The following is a 27,912-nucleotide window of genomic DNA, read 5'->3' as shown; positions in this document are numbered from 1 at the left end:
TCGGGATAAGCCTAAAGGAGAATGGTTACCCTTCCTCAACGTCCAAGTGCATATCTCAAACAGAACGCACAGGACAAAGTGGTACCGCAAACCCAGTAATAAGAATATCTTAGTTCACTTTCTTTCTGCTCATCCCACACAAATTCAGTAGTACGAAATATGTTTCGCATGGTCACCTCCGTTTGCATTGGAAAAGAGGAAAGACGAGAATCTATCAAGCATGCTAGGAAAATTGCGGTCGGTAACGGCTACACATCTATGCGGCCTATCAGAAAAAGACCACTAACCCGAAACAAATCTGGTATGGGAAAAGTACCCTTTTGCGTACCGTTTATTTCCGATGAGGTTAGCGCCGCTATCCGGCGATGTCTGAGGAAAGCTAATCTTGAAGAATCTGTTGCCATCGTGGAGCTCCCTCTTAGTAACCTTAGGCAAATGCACATTCGCAATCACTTATATATTTACGTATTTGCATACACCGAAGTGCAAAATGCCAAAATAACAACGAAAGTGATTGCATGAAATCATGTGTTGTTTATACGATTTTCTGTGTGCAGCGTGGCGACGAATACATAGAAGAAACAGCTAGACCACAATGTATTCGAAGCAAAGAACACCTCGACGGCAAAAGGAAGTCATGTGACTCCACTGCATTAGGTGGTCATAGGGTGCGGCGTCATGACGGAGAAGATTTTGAAGTTAAGATCACGATTTTGCTGTGCGAACCTAGTATTGCGGCGCGCTAGGCTCTGGAATCTTTTTGGATCCACTTCAAGTGCCCAAAGATGAATCGCAAAGAGGAATGTTTCTGCATTACGCGAGAACTCGCGCTCTGTTTAAGGCTGATATTTGATTGCGCTAGTCACCTCACAACAGGTATCTAGCAATGGCAGGATAATGAGCTGATCCTAAGGTGCGATGTTCTCTTCTACTGATAACTATGAGGCCCAACAGTAAACGTAGGTCTTTCTTAGTTGGGCGGATAAGGCGTTTGATCGGATTAATCACGTTCACCCTTTCAGGCTCTGAAGAAGGCGTATTGCCGAAGCGGTAGCTACGAATAAAGGATTGTAACAACCCCGTGTCTGGCTCAATTTAAAAAACCAATAATAATGACTGGTTTACCGCGGGAGGATATTGTGGCCTAATGGGATTTATGAGGTGAGCCGTCAATGAACATGTTTGACCTCGTGCAGTTCGAACTTCCGCAAGACCTCACAAAGAACTATCCATCCGTCGCTGTTCCATATCCTGCAAAAATTTACGCCTCCCCTAAACTTGCTGTCATTGCGAAGTTTCTTCAGGTCTTCCTTCACCACTTACGTCCAGAACTTTCTTTTACGACCAGATGGCCTCCTCCAGTTTGGGTCTGAGAACATCTTCAAGGCAACTTGGACAGGGCGATCCGATGTTCTCCTTACAATGAGACCAGGAAAGCAAAGGTTTTCTGCGGCAACCGTAGAGAACCTCCACTCCTGAGTAAAGTTCTTCGTTATGGCACACCATTGGCGGAAAGTGGCCAACTATCAGTATAAACAAGTTTCTTTCCGTGCAGTTCGGTGTTCTTCGTTGCCGTCGACCGCTGGCAAAGAATCCGATCCGTACATCATGATGGGGCGAACCGCGGATAGGTAGACTCGTAGCTTGACTTCTTTGGCGATGGGGATCGACCAGGGGCACTTCGTTAAGAAGTTGAACACAGAAATGGCCTCAGCGCATCTTTTTGCTGAATATCCCTTTCGTAGCTCCCGTCGTTTTTCAGCATCCAACCCAAATAACAGAACCTACAAGTTCTTTGGTTGTCCCTTCACCCTAATTCCTGCTGAGGGTCTCGCGGAGACCCACATCTGCTCACGTTTATGAGGGCGGAGTCGTAAACCGCGGACTACAGCTAATTTTAATACAGGGTCGACATGTTGCAACTTTGTGATGCTTGAAGTGAATATCACTACGTCACTACGGCGTACTCGAGGTCGACCAAGGGGCGTCCAAATAGTGCAAGAACCACATCAACGGGACACTGCTCAACTGATTTTGCATAAAATCATCGAAGACAAAGGTAAACAAGAAAGGTCCCACGACAGCCCCTTCTCTTACAACAGTTTTCATTTCGAACGATCAAGTAAATCCACTTGGCGTTCGAACAGCAGCGTTCTTCTGCTCTTGTGAAGCGCGTTGAAAAGACGGCCTCGGCGAGGAGAATTGAAAGCGGCTTTGAAGTCTAGGAAGTCTGACTGCATGGGCTTTGAGTGCCAATGCCACATTTCGATCACTGTCCTGACAATGAACATCTGTCAGTCGTGGATCGGTCAAGACGAAAACCAGCTTGCTCGTTACGCCCTGCTTCTTCGCGATGGTTAAATCACTTTGGGATAATCCGTTCCAGAACATCATACATTACACACAGCAAAGATATTCCGCGGTGCTTCTTGGGATCCGTGGCGGATAACTTCTCGCGAAGGTAAGGTTGATTCCACGACTGCTACTCCTTTAGCAGTGTTGAGGACAGGCGAGTACTATCTCAGACACTTCTCCTGGCAATCCAAGCCATTCCAGATACAGAATTGGATCCACGTACAATTCTGTATCTGGAATGGCTTGGATTGCTAGGTGACTCATACAGAATTGTACGTAGATCCAGTCTCCATACAAAGGCGAACTTCTTCCTCGGCATCAAAACTGGAGCGTTGTCTTTGCAGCGCCCTGGATGCAACTGGTAAGAGGGTCGGCGGGGGGACGGTAATGAAGGTTCCGGTGGATTTTCCGCGAATGCCTCCGAGATATGGCGTCCCCAGTGGATATGTCGGCGGATACGCGAACATACCTCGACGAGGTCATGCTCCACTCGTTCATGAAGACGCAAACAACCGTCTTGGATGTTCTTCTAGAAGCAGAGACGTAAAGAACTGGGCAGTTACAAGGAAATATGCAAAGAAGAGTGGTGTGAGCTGTCGAAATTACCGAGTAAGTCAAAAAATAATAGTGTTAAATAGAAGTACATGATATTTTGTATGGTGTTCTAATAAAGAAAGCGAGTGAGTTTTTCTTTGTATCACCTTCAGAAAGTCTGGAAATCTTACCAAATTTAAACTCTTTTTCTTCCTCTAAGTTAGAAGAAGTCAGAGGTACAGAAAGACCCTCTGTCCGGAAATAGATTAGGCTAAAAAAGCTTGGGGGTTACAGGATAACGATAATTCTAATTATCGTTACTTTTTAAAGCTGGAATGTTCCGTTTTAACGAAAATTCTTATGTAAGTAATTTGAAGTTTTTAGATACATCCTTATCTCATATTTCACCTGAGGACCACTCACACCACTCTTCTTTGCATATTTTTCTCTTGCTTCTGGTACGATTACAAGTTCACCTCACATCGCAAATTTGCAGTGGATATGTTTTATTCTCCAAAACAATTTAGTAGATAACGAATTATATCCTAACCGGTGATGCAGCGTATGATTAGCGGTAAGTAAGCAGAGTCAGCTATTTAGATGCCAACGAAAGTGAATCTCTTTAGGATACGCACCATCGCTAATTGCTCTGACGAGGCATAACCGGGGCATGCTGGAAATTCCGCTGGGACCCTCTTTACAAGCACCCGAGTCGGCGTCGTCCTCAAGCTGCTTTTAGTCCGTTCTCCAATATTTATGCATACCCGTTGGCGGAATTTCTTTCTGAATTCATAGTTTCAACTATGAATGCAGAAAGAAATTCCTTTCAGACCTGCCAAGTCGAGCTTTGTTGAAGTTGAAATCCTCAACTTCTCTTCTGCAACCTTAACTTCAACACAACGCCGACAATGACCACCCGCCGGCTCAATGTTCCAGGCATCAACGCATTCAGTTCATCATAGAATGCGTCCTAACTGTTGTCCCCAGCGGTTCCCGTAGGTTTATGTGCACCTACGATCCAGAATTTGTGTTCTCTGCGGTCCCGAATTTATACAAAGGCACTTCTTGACGACGTTGAGCCAAATCCCTCCACCAGGATATTGTAGTCGTTTCTCACAGCTACCGCACAACCTCCTACTTTCTTCTCATCAGGATCGCCGCAATATATGGTGTAGTTGTTACTGCTGATCGGGACGTCCTCCCGCATTTCCTGCAATGTAACAAACGGCGCAAGCAGATGTCGCAGCAGTCTGGACAGAGCGGCCTGTTGGAGTTCATTCAACAACAATCGGCAGTTCAGCGTTACGAAATGGATGTTAGTACTAGATTCCATGTTACCTTCATGCAGTTGGGGCTTTGGCGACGTGCTGAACGGCAGCACCTTTTTGCAATAGTTGCGAAACTTGCGCCATATAACGGTGCAAATTATATAGCTCGTACGTTCCCAAGACGTATACTCAGATGCCCGACTGTTTTTAGTGAAAGCAGTGCCACTATGCATGTAACAATCATAGTTGTACAAGTGAGCCCACGATGATCATTTAAAAGCTATTAGTCAATGAACTAATTCACAGGATACTCAACTGAGGAACATTCATATCAGTCTCCAAGTCCTCTCTTCTTGAATTCTCGGCATTTGATAGTGTATTTTTGTTTTCTTGTTATGCCAACGAGGTTTAGGTGAAACTTTTTTAATGGCCTGACGTTTCGACAAATTCGTCTTTTTCAAAGGCCTGAAAATGGTTCGAGGTCTTTGATACCATGCATATCCCATTAAACTCCTCCTCTCTCCTCGCCAACCCGCGATATTGTTCCAAGTACACCACGCAAGACCTTAAAAGGAAAACAACTGACCAGTTTCACCGACTAGCGGGTTGGTAAACCACCGCGTTCTTAAAGATTGTCACCAAGGCGAATGAGATCTACGCTCTGTGCAGTATCCTTAAGTACTGGTGTGTGGATAACGTTAAGGAAGTGCATGTGAGACAATCTTATAGCTCACAAAGTGTTACGAACGGCAAGAAGTCATTGGTAATTGATAAGCACTCATTTTTGTTATTCATGGACGAATTCCTGACGGAAATCTAGAATGCTTCCAATAGCTTCCTAGCAGATATTCCTTTCTCGTGTGCTAATAGTACATTTTATTTCATACTCATTTCCATCATGCTTATCATTTTTGTGGCGCCCTAACGGTGTCATCGAACTCCCTCGCCTTTTAGCAGCCAAATGTTCCTTGATACGCACGTTCAGCATTCTTCCAGTTTCTCCCATATAAATGGTGTTGCACGTTAGGCATTCTATTTGGTAAATAACTCCGATGTCCGCGCAGTCACCGGCCTTACCGAATGGACAAACCACGCAACATTCTGACACGCATTGCCTAACGTAGAACCTATTGCGAAACGCGGTGGTTTACCAACCCCGCTAGTCGGTGAAACTGGTCAGTTGTTTTCCTTTTAAGGTCTTGCGTGGTGTACTTGGAACAATACCGAGGGTTAGCGAGGAGAGAGGAGGGTTTCATGGGATATGCATGGTATCAAAGACCTCGAACCATTTTCAGGCATTTGAAAAAGACGAATTTGTCGAAACGTCAGGCCAATAAAAGTTTCACCTAAACCTGGTTGGCGTAACAAGAAAAACATAAATACACTATCAAATGCAGAGGTTTCAAGAAGAGAGGACTTGGAGATTGTTGGACAGCAATACCGCCACGATTTTTCCCTCTCGTTCGCGAAGCACTATCGCTTCGTCAAAAAGTGGTATCCACCCGTCAGTCACTTATTTTCCTCCAACGATGCAAGGCGACCGATGTAATTCCACGATTCATTTCTAACAAGAAGTTGGGAGTGACATGCTGCCTTCCTAAAAACCATCCTAAGATTGTTCATCTCTATCGTTGTATCTTAGGTGTTGTAATTAGGGAGAAACAGCGTATATTGCATACTTCATTGTTGAAATGTAATGCTAAAGAATAGGCATGTCGTCGTCTTCTACCAAATCGAATTTGGAAGAAGATTGAGGGTGGGTCGAGGGCGATCTGTGACATTATCCGGTCTAACGCCAAATCTACTCTACGCGCAAAATACGATAGACTTTCGAGTATGCAGCGCGGCCCTGTTTGTGAGAACAATACATCCACAGACCACCGACTACCAATAAGCTCTGATCAAAATACAAACACTGATCGAACGGCTAGAGTCACAGTAATTGATTATACTCATGTTTCCGATAATGCTATGTACTTCTTAAGCGTAGGATCCTCATTTTCGACAGCTCAGAATGTAAATGGGGCGGTCTTTCGTAAAGTTGTAGGAGGCCTTCAAAGACTTAGAGACCAGCTTAGGATCAAGGCCAAACATGAAAACACTCCACAATCCACGTTTGTAAGCAGGAAGCTACTTCCACCTGTCCCGTTCCCTCGTACCTTTTATAAAGAACCTGAACCAGTTCGTGAAGCCGATGTAAAGTTTAGAATTGTATCAGCGGGAGTGTTAGCCTCTTTCAACCAACACCGAAATCAGCGGCATAGAAACTTAACAAGGCATCAATGACAAGGGTTCCGAGAAGTTCGAGAACTAATATCTAACAGGACACTGCGTATCTCAGTGAGCAAGGAAGTAGAGTTTGTGGTTATGCCACAAACACTAGATCGGAAAATAACGGAACGGCATTTAATGGATCATAGTATCGCCGAGTCACAGAAAAAGTTTACTGCACAATATAAACGTCTGAACCATGTTTGGATGAGCGCCGGTAAGGCTGCTGGGATTAACGAAAGATTCCTGAGCAGGTTAAAAGTAGAAACACCGAATTGTCCCGTTTTTTACAGCCTGGTTAAAACGCATAAGCTTTCAAGTAGCAACCTACGCTCAATGTCAGTGGAGACATATAAAATAAGGCCAATAATAAGTTGTGTAGGAGGACCAACAGACCGTATCTCTTGGTTTCTAAATAGAATTGCGAGTCAACTACTACCAAAAGTGTCTTCTCATCTATCAAGCAGTTCACAATTCCTTGAACGTCTTAAAAAATGCCAGATTTGAACGATTTGAACAAAATTGTGTCATGGAGTCATTTGACGTGACTTCTTTGTACACAAACGTTCGAAACAAACAGGCGTTACAAGCGTTATCTGAAATGCTAGATAGACACGCCGTGGTATAGAAACCTTTGGTCTAAGCAAGCAACGCATAATGATCCTGATCAACGAATGCCTCCACTGCAATATTTTCAAATGGTCAAGAAAATATTTCTCTCAAATAAGAGGACTTGCTATGGGCCAAAGGCTTGCTCCAGTTCTTGCCATTTGCTTTATAAGCAGAATAGAACAAGCAGTGATAGAACGTCTTCCACAGATGTACTGCCGTTATATCGATGATTGCTTCATTATGACATCAACGCAATCCGAAATGGACGAATGCTTTAGAATTCTGAATGAACGATCGCAGTACATAAAACTCACCCGAGAACAACAAAAGATGGTTGGCTACCTTATTTGAATGCTCAAATAAAACTACACAATGGCATTGCAAGTGTGAAATGATATCGCAAGGAAAGCTCGAAAAACATACTGATAAACGCAAAGTCAGCCCATCCTAATGGCATGAAAAAGGCAATTATCCGAAATATGGTCAAAACAGCAACAGCAATGTGCACAGGGGATAGAGAACGGGAGGAATCACTAAAACTAGCCACAAGCATAGCTAGTTCAAACGGTTACTCGAGATTGAAATCTAACACCCAATCTCGAACTACGAACAACACAGTGAGGATCCCACGTGAACGTAGAATTCCTTTGTGCATCCCCTTCGTCTCTGACTCCTTAACTGCTGCTATACACCGGACTCTTTTGCGAGCACAACTGCATCATGATGTTGTGTTGGTGAACATCCCGAAAGACAGCATCAAGCGACAGTTAGTCCGCAATAGATTCTACGATAGGCAGTGCGTGTCAGAATGTTGCGTGGTTTGTCCATTCGGTAAGGCCGGTGATTGCGCGAACATCGGAGTTATTTGCCAAATAGAATGTCTAACGTGCAACGCCATTTATATTGGAGAAACTGAAAGGATGCTGAACGTGCGTATCAAGGAACATTTGGCTGGTAAAAGGCGAGGGAGTTCGATGACACCGTTAGGGCGCCACAAAAATGATAAGCATGATGGAAGTGAGTATGAAATAAAATGTACTATTACTAGCACACGAGAAAGAAATATCTGCTAGGAAGGCATGGAAGACGAGTTAAAAAAGACGAGTTTGTCGAAACGTTAGGCCAATAAAAAAGTTTCACCTAAACCTCGTTGGCATAACAAGAAAACAGAAATTCTTATCATTACTCCCCTCTCTCGTTTTTTTTTTTTTTTAGCAGAGCTGTGTCAAGCAATGTCGACCTCGATGCAGTGGATGGAGCCGCCTATGATCGTATCCGTAACGCATTGCATTCTATCCACGCGCGGATAGGTGCGATCAATCAATAAGTTTCATGGAGACTATATATAGTTTTCTATTATCGCATGAGACCAGTGCCTTCACATTCCTCTCATTTACATTGGCACAGAATTAGGAACATTATTAGTAAAAATTAACTGAATTTAGTTATCCTCTCAACTCAGGTATGAGTAAAAATGTCTGAAATAATCCAATAATTTATCGAACTTCAAAGAACTACTAGAAAAAGTACGAAAAGGAAAGCTACAGGGCCACTTCGTAGTGGTAACACTTCACTCAGACCATGATGTGTAAATGTGGCTTTATGTTATCTTGCAGAGTAGTACCGAAAAGAGGTTTCTCAGACTCAAGAGAAAGCGTGCTAGAGCATGAAAAATACGAAGCAATCTCGAAGCTTTTCAGCTTCAGAGAAATGGTCTTATAGAAAAAATGCGTCGAGTGATGATATCTGCAAAAATAAACAAAACCATGGCTGAATCTGGGCGGCATTTCTCCAGCACCAGCAATGTCTGTTGTTCACATCAACAACTACAACGCAGTTATGGGAAAGGAAGGAAGGAAGGACAATATCAATATTAAGGAGATTCGAGTTGACACTCTGCAACTGTTCCTTGTTTCAGATGACTTATGCGGCACTGTTACGACCGGCAACAGCGGTACGGATTTCACGAACAATCTCTTCTTGTTTTTCTTTTTCTGCAGGAGTTTCGGCAGAACGAAGATCCCCGATGACCTGAGAAGACTAAGTTATCTGAATGAAAACAAAAGACTAAAAAACTAGATTTTAGGAACAAATTCAGAAAATGCGTAGGCGAAAAACAGATGCTCACAAACATAATGGAAAAAATTATAACTGGTATACTTCGAAAAGCACGAGATACCAAAAACATTACCTTCTTGGTTTTGCCGAAATATATCTCGTTGATTGTTGAGCGCATTTTCGACTCTTGATCCTAAAAAAACTAAGAAGTGATCTCTAATTCGTTTCTAAGACCGTATCAAACCCAAATATAATGCAATATAATAACGACACATAAGACAAGTTTTACCTCAATCATTCTCCCTATATTAACGAGATGAGTATTCTGCTCGTTCACGGGAGAATCTTGTTCAACCTGGAAACTCTTATGAAAGTAGGATTCTAGCAAAAATGATATGTGGTTCACCTGTCTTGTCAACGACCCTCCAAGATTCATCATTCCACTTGTTGGTTTGTTTGTTTGGAGCCATAACATAATGGTACTCGTTAGTTTGTAGTGAACTTGGCGAGAAGACTCAAGTTCCAATAATTAAATACAGATGTAGAAAATTAAACAAAATCCTCCAGAAGCTCACTCTTTCATTAATCTCTATGACATGTATAGAATCCCAGCATCCTTGGGTCGCCTTGGTTCCATCACCAGTCTGAAAAAGAATATCTAACTACACTACGATGCATGGAATCCGAAAATAAAGAGAATAGTGACAACAGAATCTGTACCGTTAGATAATGACAACACTGCTAATTTGCTTTTTTAGGCATCAGAGCAAACACCTGGTCAGAACCCTAACGGATCCAGAAATCAAGTTAATATCAGATAATACCATCTTATCTGAGCAAAATGCTGCAACAGAAAAACATACGGATTAAAAAAACTAGGTCAACCTTTTTAATAAGCACTACACCAGCAAACCCATGGTCCAAGTCCCAGAAATAGACAGATGAGATACCTCCTTCGAAATACCTGTCAAAAACGAACTGAAGATATATGATAATTAAGATCTGCTTCTTTTTCACACTCACATATCTCTATAACTCTCAAAAGCTGCATTGGCTTCAATTTCCAATTTACGTAACTTCTCTGAAGGGAGTTGAGCATCCTCAGTGGGAGGATCATAGGTATTTGTCCATGGCGATCTAAATCGCAACCATACAAAACAAGTAATTGCTTGGAGGAAATACAAAATAATGGCAAAAATAATACATCATGCTGTAAAGTCTTGAAGTTATAACTTGAAAAAAAAAACAATACCGATAGCTGTCTCCGTCCCTGCTGTAATCGCAAAGAAGATATTCCTTGCCGGTTTCCTTGTCTTTTGCAACCTTTAGCGGTTGGTCAACGGTTCCTAGAAATCCATAAAATCGTGTACAAGTAAACCCAATTCCCCTAGGACTCGTTGGTTAGCTTAATTTGAGATATATGCAGGCATATATCTACTTGGATAGTCCACATTCCACTTGCGTTAAGCAGAAATCAGTCATTAAAATCAGACAATTTCTTGGTTTACGAAAGTAGATGAAGAATTCAATTAAAAAAAAACAGAAAATGTACCGTTGAAATAAAGGGATAACACAAAACTGTTTCAAACTCCATTATCTGCATTTCTTGGAGGAACTATCACACTCATACTCCCCAGCTATACTTCTACCTCTGTTTGCTCGAGGAGAGATCTCAACATCGCCAGTTTCCTTTTCTTTTAAAATCAAAGAGGTTCGATTCGAACAGACCTTCAACTTGAAGAACGTCCGAAGTCCAGAGTTTCATTTGATGTAGGAAATCTATTCGTAAAAGTCAAGAAAGCATACGTGATTAAACCCACCTAATAAATCATCACAGAGTCCAGGACAAAGGTCGATCAAATCAATCAGATTCTTTTCGCACTGCTGCGGTGGCAACCGCCTCATTAGGTCCAAAGCGCAGTCCAATTGCTGTTCACTCTAAAATTACAATCCCAGAGGAAGTAAGTCAGACATTATTTTCTTATTTGCAGTATTTTGATACGATAGTATAGTCGCGTGAAAACGACTTAGAGACTAGTGCAGTAAGTGATCAAAAGCTGGCGGTGAGTCTAGCAGCTGAGATTGAGATGAGAACATTGCTCACACTAGCTTCACTTAAACTTCTGAAATGAGTGGAGATATGTAAAGATCTCGGAGCTGCAGAGCGAATCAAATTTCACGTGATTGCTCTGCAGGAGACCAATTGCAGAAGGAGCGACGTACGACAGATGAATGACGGTACACTCGTCATTCGTGGAGAGAAGGTTCCGTCGCGAAATGTAGGCGGTGTTGGTTTCGTTGTGCACCCATTTGTCGTCCATCTCGTCGATTCTCACGAGATCCTGTCACCTCGTCTGGCCATTCTTCTCCTCCGCCCTCTGCGCCAAAAATCCATCAGTATCATCAACTGCTACTCACCAACACCAGCAGCTGATGAATCCGAATTGGACGCGTTTTACGAGGAGCTGAAGCACTCCGCAATGAGAAGTCCTTCTACAAATTCGTTGTCGGAGACTTCAACGTAAAACTAGGAAAGGCCACAGAAGAGGAATGCAGGATTGAAAGATTTGGACTAGGGGATCGGAATGAAAATGGCAATCGTCTCGCCGGGCTGTTGTCCGCCGCTCGCCTCTTTCATGGGAACTCTCTTTTCATGAAAAAAGATCAACGTCGGTGGACATGGGAATCGCCCAATGGCGCGATTCGTGCGGAGATCGACCACATACTCACCAACCGGAGGTGGTGTCTACTTGACGTCTCAATAGTACCATCCTTTTGTAGTGGTTCTGATCATCGTCTCCTTCATGCGAAAATACGGCTTAGCCACACGATGGAAAAGAACATTTGCTATCGGCAACGAAGAAGAAAAGAAGTCGTCTACGACGATTGCGTACTCGAGGACTCCCTATCCCAAGGTGACTGGCACATCGAGGAGGACCCAAACGTGGACTACGAGATGCTGCTCAGAGGATTACGAGCCTGTGCTGAACGTGCCTCGAAGCCGCGCACGACAAACTTGGATCGAATTTCGAAGACCACCAAGGAATTGTTAGGAAGAAGAAGGGCTTTGACGCTTGATCCGAATGCATCGCACATTGAGCGGTTAGTAGCAAACACTAGCTGCAGAAAAGCGTTGCAGGTGGATCTTTTGAAGTACAGGCAGAAGAAGATTCTAGAAGCAGCACAAAGAAGAACGAGTCTGAAGAAGTGCCGCAGGGATCTCCGCGAATATAATATTCCGCTAGCAACCTTGCTGAGCGAAGACGGGACTCGCACGTCTTCTCGTCGTGAGATGGAAATCATTACGGAGAGGTTCTACTCGAACCTTTTCCGTTCATCAACTCCTGTGTCAAGCCCAATCATCCCCACTGGCGAAGCTCCACCACGGATTCTCCCTTCGGAAGTACGAGTCGCTATCAAGAGCATGAAACCTGGCACAGCCCCCGGACCTGATTTTATATCAGCAGACTTTCTTCGGGCTGGTGGCCATCCGCTTCATGTAATCTTAACAGCGCACATGACATCCTATCTTCAGAAAGAAAGGATCCCAGACCAGTGGAAGACCTCGCGAACCGTTCTTATCCATAAGAAAGGTGACCGAGAGGACCTTCGGAACTACCGTCCGATATGCTTGCTGAGCGTGTTATAGAAAGTATTCACCAAGATCATCCTCACGCGCATATCTAGGACGCTGGATGAAGTCCAGCCTCAAGAACAAGCTGGATTCCGCCAGGGGTTCAGCTGCTTGGACCACATCCAGACGTGTGTAGAGTCATAGAGGTTTGCCGGGAATACCGCCTGCCCCTTGTTCTAACCTTCGGCGACTATGAGAAAGCCTTTAACAGCGTAGAAACGAATGCAATACTGTCAGCGCTGGTCGATCAAGGTGTGGACGCGTATTATGTGAGGACATTAGCCAACTGCTACGAACAATGCAGGACTAGGATACAGCTTTTCCACCGCCCTCTCACCATACCCATTGGAAAGGGGGTACGACAAGGCGACACTATGTCGCCAAAGCTGTTTACGGCTGCATTGCAATGGATAATGAAATCACTTTCCTGGGAAGAAAGGGGCATACGTGTTGATGGAAGATTTCTCTCGAAGCTTCGTTTCGCGAACGACATCGTTCACTTTTCGAGCAGTACCAATGAAGCAGAAACGATGCTCAACGAATTGAACGAAGCAGGGAAGAGAATAGGACTAAGAATAAACAGAAGGAAGACACGGTTCATGAAGAACGCCTACTGCGAGGACGGAGGAGTACAACTTGAAGGCTCCCAAATCGTGGAAACTTCGTCATACGTATACCTCGGACGTTCTATGAACATGGAAAACGACTTGAAGGAAGAACTGAATAGAAGAATGAGAGCAGCATGGGTAGCATTCGCAGCCGTCAGGGAAGCCACGGACCAGCTGACGGACCAAGATCTTCGTGCCCATCTGTTCGACTCGACAGTTCTTCCAGCGCTCTGTTACGCAGCGGAGACGTGGGTAGACACCGCGGCCACGGCTAGGAAGCTACTTACCACCCACAGAGCCCTTGAGAGATTTCTTCTGAAGTTTAACCGGCGTACACAACACCTAGCCGGTCTTCGCAACTTCGACTTAAGAGGAATGTCCCGTCTTCGCGACCCAGCGGAATATGTATCGAAAGCAAAACATAGATGGGCCGGTCACATCATGAGAAGAATCGACGATAGATGGACTAAAAGAACGCTAGAGTGGATCCCAAGGGACGCTAAACGCCCCCGAGGAAGACCGCCAACAAGATGGAGTGACGTGTTCGCTGCACGGATGGACCAGCTGAGAGCTCAGCTGGATACGGCTCAAGGACCTCGTCAACGTCACTCACGAAGCTTGAGAACATCTTGGATGACAATAGCGAGGGAACGAAACGAGTGGAAGAGATGCTGGGGCCCGCACGTCGAGTGAAGACGGGCCATCTAAGTATCTAAGTAAGTATGTACAGATCGAGGATATGATCAGGTCTCACCTCGATCACAACCGTCGACTCCACCGCTTGTTTAGCTTATCCTTCCGAAGTATGAGGCGCAGTGGAGGCAGCAGTTGGAACCGAGGTGGAACCTTCGCAAACTGCAGCGTTGAGTGCTGTCAGCAAAGGTTTCACCATGCTCCCAGTCACTACGGTCCACCAAAGCGCCTCGTGTGCTTCATGTGGTTTTGACCTTGCTATAAGTACCAGTCTGAATGTCCAGCTAAAGCCGGAATTCAGACTTTTTTGTGGTGTTCTCTTCGCTCGCATTCACTGATCAATTAATCAAAAATTAATGGCAGTGACATATTCTGTAAAATCAGAATTCTGTTTTTCTAGTAACATTTTCTTTCTTTTTTTACAATAATTAGAAGCGAAAGATTTCATAGTTTTCTTTCTAAACGCATCAGTCCTACATTTTGAGAGTATTCAAAGCAACATTACAAGTCACATTTAGCTTCAAACACTCCTTCGATTCCAGTATAATATAGACACAGTTTTCAAGCATTACTCGAAGTATGGGTGTTCTTCCTGTTTTCCCCAACAGCAACGTCACATTTACCTTTTGCAACATCCACACGAAGTTACTGCGTGATAATACTGCACCAAGGAACACCAATTCTACACCATTGGACCTGTCGCACCCCTTTTTATAGGTATCTGGCGCCGGCGCAACAATCCGACACCGGTGGGCCCGTCGCACCCCCAGTTTCGAAGTTCGTGACTGACACACACACAAACACACAAGTGACAGAATAAGCCCGTTATTATCTATCATGATATCATGATATCATTATATATATCATGATTATTCTCTAGAATGAAAGACAAAACTCTTACTTGGAATAATATTTTAAAACTGTGTTGGTATTGGAGGAATATAGGTGTAAAATCATGTTCGAATAATCTAAAAGTGTAGAACTGACGCATCTAGAAAGAAAACTGTTAAAATTTCCATCTCTACTTAAATTTCTAATTAAAAAAGAACGAAGTAGGCGCTATCGGGAATATCTGAGTTTAATTTGAAGGAAGACACCACTACTTTAAATTATCATTAATCACTAGAAAAAGCGAAACGAGCACCACGAGAAGTGTGAAATTCTGCTTTAGGCGAACATTCAGACTGGTAAAATAATAAGTCGAAGGATGCATGCTTTACCAGTCGCCTGCGAGAAGTTGAATATCAAATTTTAGAAAAAGCTGTCTTATCCAATACTTTCGTCTGACATCTCTCCCAGTTTCCGAGGCCTTCCTCGGTGTTCTCTAGATATGGGAGTTTATGGAGGTATGCAGTAGCTAAGTCGAACCCGATAACATCGAAAATATTTTTTTAAAAACCCGTCTCTAGAGCTATAGTCAAACATCATGGTACCCATCCCAAAATTGTGCCGAATCAAGATATATTATATCAAGATCAAGAAGCTATTGGATTCTGGAATAATTCGTGGCCATTTTTTTTACTTAAAGAGTCACTTGGAAGTAAGAAGTATATAGATAGATAGATCCTCTAAGAGTAAAGCTTAGCCCTTAGGTCCCCAAATGATTTAATTATTTACTTCGATAAACAAGGGCGTCATTGAGTGCCCCCTCCCCAAACTACATCTTACCTTCTCTAGCTCAAAAAAAAAATTTGTATTTTGACTTTCCAATTTCGTAGACTCTCATTCTTTCAAACTGCTGAAAGGGAATGTCAAGTAGGGAAACAGAGCACTTTCGAGACCTGCTTTTCACATTTATTCAAACCGATACTGTCGAAGCTCCTCATGAGCTGCTGTGCTCATGCTCATGTCAGGCATCCTCTAAAACTAATGCTTAGATTTTGTGGCTCTGACTGATTTATTTATTTACTTCTAGAAATAAGAGTGCGACTGAATGTTCCCTCCCTTCTTCCTAACGACTGTAAATGAGCGCATGTGAAAGCAATCTTCTTGTGGCTAGTAATCAAAATAAACGGAGAGTGCGGATTAGCAGCTATGAATTATGCATAACGAAACCCAATATCACCAACTAACCATTGTTATCTCAAGCTTCCTTCCTGTGACGAAAAGTAATGACGACTGTAGGAAAAAAAATGATCTGAGTATCAGGGACCTCAAGGTTGAACTTCGGTGAACTCCGGATGAAGGGAAAACCACAGCCTGTAAGATCACTGGAACACAAAGCCACATACTTTGTTTCGGCGGCTGCGTCACGGTGCCATGCTGGAGCGCAACAGCGATATTGCTATTACATTATGGGATGTTATTGTATTATGGGATATTGTTAGCAAAATAGGAACGGTAGGTTTAAGATTTGCTCGGATTTCTCACCATGTAAGAAAATCAGTGTGTTCTCACTGATGCATGAAAGAGTGAACCGCCTACCGTCTATCCTTGAGTTATTTTCTTCTATTAATCTTTTGGAAATTTCGTCAGCAATTCCTAGAGTTGAATTTATTCTTTTAGCAGATTTGCTTATTTGAATATCAAACGTGATTTACTAATTCCAACAGTCTGGGTACTCATGACCGCTGCGGAACTGAGAAGTGATGGGCGCCTGATATAATGTATTAAAAACCGTTAGAATTCTATTTATTAGTTGATGAGCTTAGTGTTGTGTGCTGAGACTGTTAGGATCTTAATCCGCATAGATCCAAAGGTTACAAGTGGTTCATTTGTAGATTTGTTGCAAATAGGAAGACTACCACTAGCGGAGCAAAGCTGTCTATTGGACTTAGAGTTATAGTCGGGTCAAAACGGCATCTGTCTCTGTACAGTTGTAGAAGCGGCTGTACTCGAAGCTACGTGGCGGAGACAGTGGCTTCGATCGAGGTACGACCATCGATGTTATAGTCGGGTCAAAACGACGTGAAGCATGGTGCATTTGCGTACGCGCTCGAAACAGCGCAATGGATTTAGCAGTTGGAACCGATGTGGGACCATCGCAAACAGCAGCGATGGGTGGTGCCAACAAGGGTTCCATCACGCTCCTAGCCACTACGGTACAGCAAAGCGCCTCCTGTGCTTCATGCCGTTTTGACCCTACCTTAAAGGCATTACCCCATGAATCTGAGGTGGTGCAGATTTCAGGTGGAGTATTTGTATACGGGATGGGAGAGGGGGGTGGTTCCGTCCATTTCTTCCTAAATGCCGTAAAAAACGGCCCGGAAGATGTGGCGCCGCACAAGGCTGGCGCGCTCCAGTCGAGCTCGTTGTAGAAAATAGTGCGCCAAAACGTCTGAAGCCGTATCTTCCGGGCCGTTTTTTACGGCAACTAGGAAGAAATATACGGAATCACCCCCTTCTCCATAGTCTCCCATCCCGTATACGAATACTCCACCTGAAATCTGCACCACCTCAGATTCGTGGGGTGATGCCTTTAAGTACCAGTCTGAATGTCCAGCTAATGCCGGACTTCAGACATTTTTGTGGTGTTCTCTTCGCTCGCATTCACTGATCAATTAATCAAAATTAATCAAAAATTAATGACAGTGACATATTCTGTAGAATCAGAATTCTGTTTTTCTAACAACATTTTTTCTTTCTTTTTTTTTTACTATAATTAGAAGAGAAAGATTTCATAGTTTTCTTTCTAAACGCATCAGTTCTACATTTTAAGAGTATTCAAACTTTAGCTTCAAACACTTCTTCGATTCTGCGCAAGATATTGAGGGAGCAAAATCACTGTTGAAAGTATTGCTCTCCTAATCAAACCAGTTTTGATTGTGAGAGATCAGACTGAATAAATCGCGGACAAAAACACCACATAAGCCTCTGCTTTGAGGTTGGGGAACTTAACCGAAACAACAACTCGAAACCCAAATTTGTTCGTGTCGGGCAAAATCAGCAAAATGAAAACAGCAGGCAAAATATAGAATAAAACAATTTAATTATTCAACAAAAGTTCACACCAATAAACACTCAAGTGTCTGTGGAACCCCCACAGATCAAGGAAAATTCTATTTAGCACAATCAAACTAGTGAACTACTGATATTGATGACTGCTGAAGGCAATATTTGGAATGCCAAAAAACAAGCATATGAAAAAGTACTATTTTTCTTCGATCCTGGTGCACAAAGAACAGTAATCGAAGGAAATCTTGCACAACAACTCAGTCTACCTAAGAACACAACTGAAATCTGCACTATGTCTAGAACTGGCGGACATATCTAGTGTTTCGAAAGTCATATGGTTCCGATAAAACTAGGAACTGCTTTTGGAGAAGAAATCTGTGTGACCATACAGACCAAATCAGTCGTAACAAACGAAAAACTTTCAGTGAAATTGAACGCAGAAGATATTGAGTTCTTGAAAACAAACAGCATCTGTTTAGCAAACTCAAAGCTTCGTGGTGAGCTTCAAAGTCCACACATTCTCGTTGGACTGGACTACTACCTCAATTTTGTCACGGAATCCGAACACCGTCTGATTTCTATATAGCAAAAAAGTTTTCGGACCCACAATTTATAGTCGAGGAATCAGCAAAGCAAGTGATACCGCTAACACAGTATGTCACCGCCTGACAGGAATTTTCGAAAACATAGAACAAGATCTCTTACAGAAAATGTTTGAGTTGGATGCCCTTAGCATCAAGCCGGAAGAAACCCAGGGAAACGAAAAAGTTCAAAAATACTTTGAGAAATACTCGAAATTGATGTCATTTGAAAACAACATCATCACAGCTCCCTTTCCGCTGAAGGAGAATGTAATTCAAGTAAAAAAATAACTACTCAGTAGCTATAAGAAGGCTAGAATCCTCACAAAACATCCTCCCATGTAATTCTGAACAAAAGCAGTGCTACTGATATTTTGTGAACAAATATGTCTACGAAGGAATCGTAGATACCTAATAGCAGACTGCAATGCGTTTCTAATACATGCCACGTACAGGGGTACGGAAACCATCGAAAAAGGTCTCTTTAATAATAGTCTTTGACACTTCGTTTAAACGAAAAGACCACCTTAGCCTGAACGACGTCATCCCAAAAAAAAAAAAGAATCCTTCGTGAGCAAAATACACAACATTCTTACCTTCTCAAGGTTCAAAAAGATAGTCTTAATGTCTGATATTGAATGAATTGAATTGAATGATTTAAATATTGAGCCTTCAAACAAATCCGATTGATAGACGCACACAAAGATCAATGCAGATTCATGTGGCTTCGGAACGTTGATCGCCCACCTACAAAAGACAACATCGTCGAAAATAGATTTAATAGGCTTCCTTTTGGCTTGTCCGAATATATTAAATATGGCTATTCTGTCCTACTTGGAATCTCAAAAGTCGAAACTATCCACAGAAACTGCAAAAAATCTGTATATGAATAATATACTTTTGCAAGCAGAGTCAGTTCCTGAAGCTGTACGAAAGCACAAGGAATAAAAACATTTTTTCAGCAATGAATCTACGTGAGTATAACTCAAGAAGAAGTAGTAAACTGAACTTCTGAAGAAGTAAATTTAAGAACTCCATATTCCGACAAACTACAATGTGGGTCAATGAAAATACTAGGAGTCGATTATAATACTATCACAGACAATTCTACTGTGAGAAAAAGTTTCCCTCACTGTAAACAGTTTACCAAGAAAGACGTGGGTCAAATTAATTCGATTGATGACCTAATAGGTTTCCCAGGAAGTAGAAACACCAACGCCAACGCCATCCACCCAACCCACACCAACAACGCCAGCTCGTCATCACGCCAACGAAGCCGCTCGCCGAGGAAAAGAAGAAACTTGAAACCCTTGTGATAAAAGACGAATGATAATTAAATTCGTTGAATGTTCAACGTTGATTTCTACATGTCTTTACTGTTTCTCCTCGCGGCGCAGTATCATCATAACGATTATGGTCCCTTATCGTGACCTCACTGCGACTCAAGTAGTCATGAGCGTGACCCACTTATAGTAGCTCTTGCTTGATGTGTGTTAGACATACTTCGCCTTGCTTGCTACTGTGCGGTTGTCTGCGACAATAAAAATTTACTGAACACCTATTATTTGTCGGAATGATACGGGCCAAGATCCCAAGTCTCCGCGCCCCACATACTTTTTGACGCGAATCCAAAAATCCTAATTTCTGCACTTTTCCTCGTTGTACGGTTGCAGTGGTCCGAAAAATCTTTGAAAAACCCCACCGCCATCGTTTCAAAGAACACCAAGGAAACCCCTCAGCTGCAAATCCTTATCTCTGTAGTGTTCTAACTCTTTCTAAAACAAGTTGGGAAAAACCCAAAAATAAAAGGAAAAGTCTACTATCGTTCAACTAGGTTTCAACAAAAAAAAAACTAGAAGGACACGAAATGTTGCAAAAACAGAGAAATTCGACATCTAATGCATTGCAAAATTGTACTGCATCAAATCTGTTGTGGATGTAGTTATTCAGCAACTTGTGCAGCTTACCCTGCATTGATTTATCTTAAAGATAGCCCCTTAATCTGGCGTGGTGAGGGAATCCACGAGAAAAGCTAGAGATGGGGTTGCGGGATAAGGGCTGGCTCCGCTCACCTCCTAATCGACGTAAAAAACACTTTGGACATTACGAAGCACGTTAGAACGCGCCTCTATGGGCCCCTTTAGCAGCGTATTCATTGCTTCACATGAATAAGCTGCTGGGGGAGTGAGAAGACATCACTGATCTTCAACCAATCCCACTTTAACAGGGTGCTTGCACAAGGGTTTCGCGTTGCAACTGAAATCGTCGCAAAAAAAATGTCCCGGATCCCGCAATCTACAACCCCAACTATAGCTTTTCCCGTGGATTTCTTCATCACGTCATTCATAGTATGCTGTATTTAATTAATTTCCAATTACAGATGTCCTGCTTCATATGGTAATAATGACGAAACTTTTTTTTTCTAAACTAATACTATGCAAAGTCATCTTTGTTGGATGAGAATTATGACCATATCACCAATTTACGCTAAATGCAAAAGTTTCACTTCTGTCTGAGGTCCCTAATGGTTTTAATATGAGCGACGCTACATGTAACAATTAATTGTCAGTGGACCTCTCACCAAAGTGCGCATTAACTATCTTGATGAACAGGCTAATCTTCGACATATTGAATTGGTCGTAACGGAAGAGTGCCCAAAGCAATACGAAGGTTATAAAGGAAATGAAGTTGCCTCCTACGGTCTCTTAGTGCTCAACACGATGTCATCCTGGTACGTTTCTCCTGCATTAAAATAGTTACACAAGGATTTATAATGCCTAGATTTCACGGTTGTGATAATAAGCTGACTTTTTAGGAGAATCGGAATTTTTAGATTGTTACTTGCATTTTAAAGTATTTATTTGTCATCTCATTATCTTCACAACTTTTATCACGTCATTTACAATGTATTCTACTTATTACAGTTAATCGATGGTTCGGGGCCGGTTAGTGTATTGCACGGCCAGCGAAGATATCCCAAATGTCATCAACGATAGTTCACAGCACCAAGAAAATGGTGATTCGTTTATCTTTAACACTGATTCAAGTAGCACACTAGCTCCATTATTAGATGTATGAAGAATAGGATTTTGTATTATTTTGCGACTTCTGTCGTTTCATATCAACTTAACAATTTTGCCATTCAAATTTTTTCAAAAAAAAAAAAATTTCTTCCTCAAAATTCTGTCTCTAGGTCTCGAGTATTTTTCATTCATTTAATCGAATATCACACGAGGTTATTTACTTACCTTACATATGATGGATATGACTCCTTACAACCCCTTCTTGAAAACCACAACCTATGCTTGACTTTGGATCGAAGTGCGGCAGCGGTACTCGAAACCAATGCAGCTTGCCTTTTTGGATTTCAGAGCCGCTTTCGACTCTCTTCATCGAAGCCGTCTCAGATGAGCAGCAGAGATTGCCCAATGCAAAACCGCAGACGCTACAGCTATATTAGTTACATTAATGGGAACACCAATGCAACCAAATCTGTTTTATACGACTTTTTCTAGGATAGGGAGAATTGAGCTCGCTGACGCTCATAGTCGTGAACACTGACGATTCGCATGGAGATACCAACATCGTTAATTTTATAATACTCTGCCTCTAAGATAACCAAGTACAAATGTAGTTGCTTCAAAGAGTAAGGCAGCTTTTTGCATATGTAGGAACCGACATGCAATAAGGTTATGTAGATCTTTAAAAAGGCATAAACAACACTAAAAAGAGAATAATTGACTGATTCTACTCTTTAAAGAAGTCCCATTCATCACTATGTCTTAATAATTCTATGCGAAAAAAAGGGAAAATTAGAAAACAAATCCTGAACAGTTTGCGATTGAAAAATTGAACCCATATCGAGTAGAATTTTACTGTCAACATCGAACAGCTGAAAACTGACCAAATATGTTTATGTACATGAAAGGCTATAAAGATATGCAGAGACATAAATACGAAGAACATCGAACCAGAACATGTGGAGGCATGTCAAACTATAATTTAAAAAAAAAGACTAAAGAATCCTATCTCATGAAAATAACTAGAACGGGTGCGTATCGTTAGATACCCGCAGCGTCCGCAACAACCTATCCTTAGGGGAAACGACTGACAACGGCGATCGTTAATTGCCCTGCGCAGCAGTTGATAGCGTTAGCACAGCATTGCGCTGCGTTTACCTTATGTTTCGAAACTTTTACAAACCATTGCAATATCTTAGTTGCATTAAATGCTCTGTATAAATACAAATATATCTATATCTTCTATGTAGTTTTCCAATCACGAGTCTGCGTCTTTCAACGACCAGGTTCGTGATTGAAAAAGGTATCCACACTTCTTAACTTTTATTTTGAACGTCCTCAACTTCCTTTATGTTTTTTGATGTTGTTTTCTTCTTGTACAAATCTTCTACGTTTTTGCTTCATTTTTTTTAATTGTTAGCATTTTCACTTTCTACGTTGCTAGCTTTTTGCCTTTTTGCTCTTTGAACCTTCCTAAAGGCCAACTTTATCGCGTTATTGCAATACAAATACGGCAGATGACCCCAGTGATGTGGTTATTGATGGGCGTGGCTTAGTGATCACAGCTAGCCTAAGATGTGCCTGCTCCGGCCTACCGACAGTCTGTTCTTCGGGCACTTATTCGGCTGCGGGTACCTAACGACCACGACCACGACCACCCCCCCACAACTAGAACTTGTAAAATGACAATGCTGAATAATTGGTAACAGGTAAACATTAGCAGCACTCCCAATATAATACAATGTCCACATTATTCCCAAGCAGTATACAAGTTGCAACAACAAGAAAAATCTGCGCCAAGAAACGAAAGTGGAGGTTTGTGCAGATGATTTCATCATATACGCAACAGTAAATTTTAAGGAAAAAAATTAACAGGAAAAGTACGAAGGCTAACCATGAAACTGTAGAAAGTCTAGCTTACATTTTTTCTTCATTATAGTCAAATGGATACGATAGATTTACCATTTACCAACAATTAGAACAACACAATACAGTGCGTTCGCTCAAATGGTGACATGTCGTAGGTTCGAGGATCGTTGATCACAATTTGTATCAAGATCTATCCCAACAAGTGTAAACTTGATGGAGGGTAACCTCGTATGCACAGCACACCAGCCATCAGGTCTGCAAAGCAATTCCTTAGTAAAAGAATCGGTAACCACCTTTTAAAAAATCGTTTTGTTCAAAGAGGCAAAACGAGAAAGCAACATGGAGCGAAGGCGTAGATCCAACGTGAACTATTGTATACGTAGCTGTCAATTATATATGAAACGCAAGTAAAGGATAAAGGATTGCAGGTCAATCTCTTTGGGATGCCCCTCATGTTTGACTTCAGTTCCGAACTGGTAGAGGTTTATGAACGCTTGTGGATATACATATACGCATATACAGCGATTTGCCAGGTGAGCCGATATATCAAGTCAGTATTTTTGTTTGTGTTTCTATTCACCCAGACAATTGGTAATAACTTATGGATTCCGAAGCGATAAAATACGAACCATCGACCATAAATTCGCAATCATGAAATATACATGTTTTGAAGATACTCAACGAGTATTATGCGGACTTTCTTAGAGATTCGAGATTTACAGATTATATATCGACATGTCAACCTATGTAACAAGTAAAGGAAATTTCTCAGCGCAAAAACAACATTAAGGGAAATTTACTTATGTGGGTCTCTCCGTATGCGAGTGGGGCCGCGTATACGACTCTGCGGTGTTGAGGTAGTTGAGAGGGACCATTTAGTTGTCTCGTCTTTGACTTCTACTTCGGCGAGCAAAAAAAAAACGTCTATAGAGCACGAACATTGTAGTTGATTTCCTTGTTAGTCGTTAAAATCACTAATCGTTAAATCGTTCCGTTCGCACAATGGCCCCTGCTGCTAACTTGCTGACTCTTCGAGACTTCACTTGTTACTATGTGGCCGGAGACTGCACCGATATGCAAGCAGGAACTTGACAAATGGCTCGCTGATAATGGATTGTTGTGGAAGGAACTACATTGCCCAAACTGTGGAAATCCCCATAAAGTCACGAACAAGGCGAACTCAACGGCCCACCAACTTCGAAAATGCGTAAATATGAGTCATTGCATGCATGTTTAGTGAACGTGGGTTCCAGAGCCTTTTTTTTTTTTTTTTGAAAGTACTGCATGATAGGACTTTGCTATTCACTTCTGGTAAGCTTGTAGCGGGTCGGGTGTAGTGTAGCGGTCAGAGGTTCCGCTGCCTGCACGATCGATCGAAAGTTCGAATTCGCCCTAGTGCTCACCAAGCCTTTGTCCCTCCGGGTCGATAAATTGGCAGCAAACTTGTCTGGGAGGATAAAAACACTGACTTGACACATTGGCTAGCCCCCGCAAGTCATTGTGTAGGCCAGTTACAAGTTCGTAAACCTCAAACGATTCTGAATTGAAGTGAACGTGGTGGCGCATCCAAGCGGATTGATTAACGACACGCACTTTATCTTTTATCCTTTAAGCTTGTTTGGAAAGCTTGGTAAAGCTAAATCACTAGTAGTTCTTGCTCCGTCTTCCTTTTTTCATAGTATCTTTAGCCAACATGTCAGGGTCCTTGAAAATTAATGCTTAGGCTGCCCGCGCGGCTGTGAGCCCTGCGGGCAACCTTAAGTTTTAGAGCCCCTGACTCAGCTATTCACTTACAGTAGTGATCTGTCAACTGATAAAGTATTCTGAACTAAAGCGGCAGCGCATCGCAAGCAGATTAACGCTAGAAAATTCTGATTTATCCTTCAATTGTATATGATAGACGAGTGTAGCGCAGTCGACAAAAGGTTCAATGATTTAGAACCCTTTAGTGCCTGTCACCAAGCCTTTCATTTCTCTGGAGTCGGTAAATTGCTAACAGACTGACTTGACACATCGGATCTTCCCACAGAGTTACACGCAAAAATAAACTTTCATGAACTCAAACAATTCTGAATTGAAGTGGAACGCATAGGCACATCCCATGGTGATTAATAAACGCAGTGCCTCTAATTGTGCATATTAAACAGCCGGAACGAAGCAGAACAAGGAATGAGAATCTACGTGGGCTTAAATGCCATCGTGCTATCCATCAATCGCCGTCTTGACAATGGCGACAGGCTAGTGGCCGCATCCTCCAAATACCTAACGCGTCACGCCGACAAAACAAGTTCGACGTCGATCATAATACCTTCTGGTTGTGTAAATCATGCTAAATAAAGAACATCCCACTCCTAGAAAGCCTACTGCAGCTGTTACCCCATATTGCTACCAACTGCCCTTACTTAACATTCTTAGATAATCATTGTTCGCACCTTCAAATACGCGCTGATTTTGTTCCAGCGTCTTCTAGGCCATCTTTCCCAAGTAAATGGCTAAGAATAGTATGCCTTTATCTATCATTTAAGAAAGGATACTACTGGCCTGAAGCACGCAAAATCGGGACTTTTGAAACATCCTATGGAACATGTGCGTACACGACGAGACCAAGTGGCTGGCACTACAACACGTATTTCACGGAGATCTGAACATATTGAGAATTACTATCATGCATTTAGTAATCACATTTGAATGCCTCAATCTACTAACTTAGAATGCGTGTAAGTGGATATAAACATTTAGTAATTCTTTTGAAAAAAAAAATGAATTGGAGCACCCCGGGACTGCCGTTTAGGAGAAGCAGTAGCGCTCCAGACCAGAAGAAAATCTGTACATATGCGAATAGTGACGTACTTGGTGCATTGCTCAGATATTCAAGCAGATCCCTTTTGTAGAGCACATGCGATTCGTCCACTTCAAATACTTGGAGCAAAGCGAATCTATCGTTCTCGTGAGCGAAAATGGGAGCAACCAAACCTATGTCGTAACACACAAACAACTCACGACAGCGCTGAAACAGTAACAAAGTGAATGACTGGATTATGTTTGCACACAATAATTGGCAACTGCTTAATTTGTACCTTAAACTCTGGGTACATGTAGAGAGACCTCCGTTTATTCAAAGACATCACCATCATGTAAGGTGATATTTTATGTTTGTCGAGAAGGGTAAGCCGATTTATAACAACACCAAGATCCAGCAATGTCCGAACGTACGATATAAAAACCTATACAAAACTACTATTATCTACGCCTTAGTATACAGATGAAGATAAAAAATCTGTGTGAATGAGTGGATGTCTATTCCGTATCTAAACCTCAGCAAACAGACCAATTTTGATCTGTACGCAGACACTCTGGATTGCGTGCGTATAGTTAGTGACCCACGCCTCTTGCGGCAACTTATCCTTATAGTAAGTGGATGCAACGATGATCGATAAAAGCACTGCGCAGCAGTTAGCAGAATAAGTAGTGTCGGTATCACATTGTGCTGCACTTAACTTAGACCCCATCTACCTCAACGAACCAGCTCGGTTACATAGTGTTAGCAAACCAGATTTAAGCTTGTAATAGTGATATTTATCTATTTATTTATTCTTTACATGGTTATTCATGTGTTTATGAATAGGGTATACAACGAGCAAATAGCACAAATAACAACAGCAAAAGAATAGTAATGAGCATATACATACTGAATACAAGAGAAAAGACCTCTAATTAGTTGTTTGTTTGAGGAATCTGGTAAAAGCTTTCTTCAATACTGGAAGCTTAGTGGGAGTGGGTATTATAGAGAATCCGCACGCATTCTCTATTTTTGTTCATCTCTTTCTGGAATTTCTCTTTGAATGAATCACAGAAATTTCTATTGTACTGCGTTCTCAAATCAATGACTAATGTCAAGGTTTGCTTTATCCGCGTCGGCTCATATCTCATAGAAGATCTGATGTTTTGAAATAGCTGAGCTTTCTAGCCGCATTCTTTGTCGCACACAAAAGAACATAGCATTATCATCAGTGAGAGCACCATCTGCCATGACTATTTCCCCCGCTTTATCTTATATTGAAACGCATCTGTCATCGTTTGGTATAAAATAGAAGCTGTTAGAACATTTATGCTCTTATTGTCAGTTTCTTAAGCGTTTCCGTTAAAACTTTGAAGTCCTACCTTTCTCTCATCATCCGTATGATTGGTCGTATTATCGTTAGTATCGTTCGTATAGTTCATTTGAAGTAAAGTTTAATTACCCAACTTTGAGGTCCTCAAAGAGGAGCGGTCGAGGTCCGCGACTACACGGAGAAGCCCGAAACTTCTTTAGGTATTTTTTGCACACAACTGAATAGTCCGAGCCAGCTCTGTCAACAAAAAAGTGTTGTTTCACTGAAGACCGAGGGGTAGTAAGGTTAATCTTAAATGTAACACCACGTATTATCGATTTTTAGGGAGAAGAAATGAGGGATTTTCAGACTAGTTTAACCACATAGAAACATGCACCATCATTTCTCCTTCTTAGGACAGAGA

The 27,912-nt window shown here is 42.1% G+C and overlaps 8 protein-coding genes across 12 annotated transcripts in view; 5 read left to right on the top strand and 3 right to left on the bottom strand.

Moving 5' to 3' along the window:
- Positions 1-2,769: 2,769 nt before the first annotated feature.
- RB195_018809 (uncharacterized protein) lies at positions 2,770-8,917 on the top strand (the record flags this gene model as incomplete). Its single annotated transcript, XM_064186404.1, has 2 exons — positions 2,770-2,964; positions 8,741-8,917. 2 exons carry the CDS (start codon positions 2,770-2,772, stop codon positions 8,915-8,917), a joined length of 372 nt encoding a protein of 123 aa, XP_064042285.1.
- RB195_018810 (uncharacterized protein) lies at positions 3,938-4,222 on the bottom strand (the record flags this gene model as incomplete). The annotated part of the gene is made up of 1 exon (XM_064186405.1): positions 3,938-4,222. One exon carries the CDS (start codon positions 4,220-4,222, stop codon positions 3,938-3,940), a length of 285 nt encoding a protein of 94 aa, XP_064042286.1.
- A 46-nt stretch (positions 8,918-8,963) lies between the features above and the next one.
- Positions 8,964-11,419, bottom strand: RB195_018808 (uncharacterized protein; the record flags this gene model as incomplete). 2 transcript variants are annotated; one of them, XM_064186403.1, is made up of 10 exons in its annotated part: positions 8,964-9,071; positions 9,232-9,291; positions 9,388-9,453; positions 9,505-9,612; positions 9,674-9,742; positions 9,984-10,062; positions 10,122-10,235; positions 10,351-10,444; positions 10,919-11,036; positions 11,279-11,419. In XM_064186403.1, the coding sequence occupies 10 exons, from the start codon at positions 11,417-11,419 to the stop codon at positions 8,964-8,966; spliced, it is 957 nt and encodes a 318-aa protein (XP_064042284.1). The 2 variants fall into 2 exon arrangements, with proteins under 2 accessions (XP_064042284.1, XP_013298509.2); XM_013443055.2 differs by lacking the exon at positions 11,279-11,419 and having other exon boundaries at positions 10,919-11,003.
- On the top strand, positions 11,327-14,033 carry RB195_018806 (uncharacterized protein; the record flags this gene model as incomplete). Its single annotated transcript, XM_064186401.1, has 3 exons — positions 11,327-11,495; positions 11,561-12,691; positions 12,805-14,033. 3 exons carry the CDS (start codon positions 11,327-11,329, stop codon positions 14,031-14,033), a joined length of 2,529 nt encoding a protein of 842 aa, XP_064042281.1.
- On the top strand, positions 11,752-12,747 carry RB195_018807 (uncharacterized protein; the record flags this gene model as incomplete). The annotated part of the gene is made up of 1 exon (XM_064186402.1): positions 11,752-12,747. One exon carries the CDS (start codon positions 11,752-11,754, stop codon positions 12,745-12,747), a length of 996 nt encoding a protein of 331 aa, XP_064042283.1.
- Positions 13,107-14,033, top strand: RB195_018805 (uncharacterized protein; the record flags this gene model as incomplete). Its single annotated transcript, XM_064186400.1, has 1 exon — positions 13,107-14,033. One exon carries the CDS (start codon positions 13,107-13,109, stop codon positions 14,031-14,033), a length of 927 nt encoding a protein of 308 aa, XP_064042282.1.
- Positions 14,034-16,292: 2,259 nt separating this feature from the next.
- RB195_018804 (uncharacterized protein) lies at positions 16,293-23,167 on the top strand (the record flags this gene model as incomplete). Of its 2 annotated transcripts, XM_064186399.1 has the most annotated exons (4): positions 16,293-16,373; positions 16,856-17,074; positions 21,121-21,239; positions 21,433-21,436. In XM_064186399.1, 4 exons carry the CDS (start codon positions 16,293-16,295, stop codon positions 21,434-21,436), a joined length of 423 nt encoding a protein of 140 aa, XP_064042280.1. The 2 variants fall into 2 exon arrangements, with proteins under 2 accessions (XP_064042280.1, XP_064042279.1); XM_064186398.1 differs by lacking the exons at positions 16,856-17,074; positions 21,433-21,436 and adding an exon at positions 23,008-23,167.
- RB195_018802 (uncharacterized protein) overlaps positions 22,020-27,912 on the bottom strand; it is a gene marked incomplete at both ends in the record, with an annotated part of 32,032 nt that continues 26,139 nt past the window's right edge. For 2 of the 3 annotated variants that reach the window (XM_064186394.1, XM_064186396.1), the window contains 4 exons: positions 23,532-23,652; positions 25,939-26,038; positions 26,248-26,404; positions 26,475-26,621. In XM_064186394.1, the coding sequence (XP_064042277.1) occupies positions 23,532-23,652; positions 25,939-26,038; positions 26,248-26,404; positions 26,475-26,621 (525 nt within the window). Of the gene's footprint in view, positions 22,118-23,531; positions 23,653-25,938; positions 26,039-26,247; positions 26,405-26,474; positions 26,622-27,912 lie in introns of those variants that run through there. The other variant, XM_064186395.1, reaches the window with a different exon arrangement.

Source organism: Necator americanus, chromosome II, assembly GCF_031761385.1.
Source record: "Necator americanus strain Aroian chromosome II, whole genome shotgun sequence".
NCBI lineage: Eukaryota > Metazoa > Nematoda > Chromadorea > Rhabditida > Ancylostomatidae > Necator > Necator americanus.
Note: the sequence above shows the minus strand (reverse complement) of the source record. Positions and strands in the feature narration are given on the sequence as shown.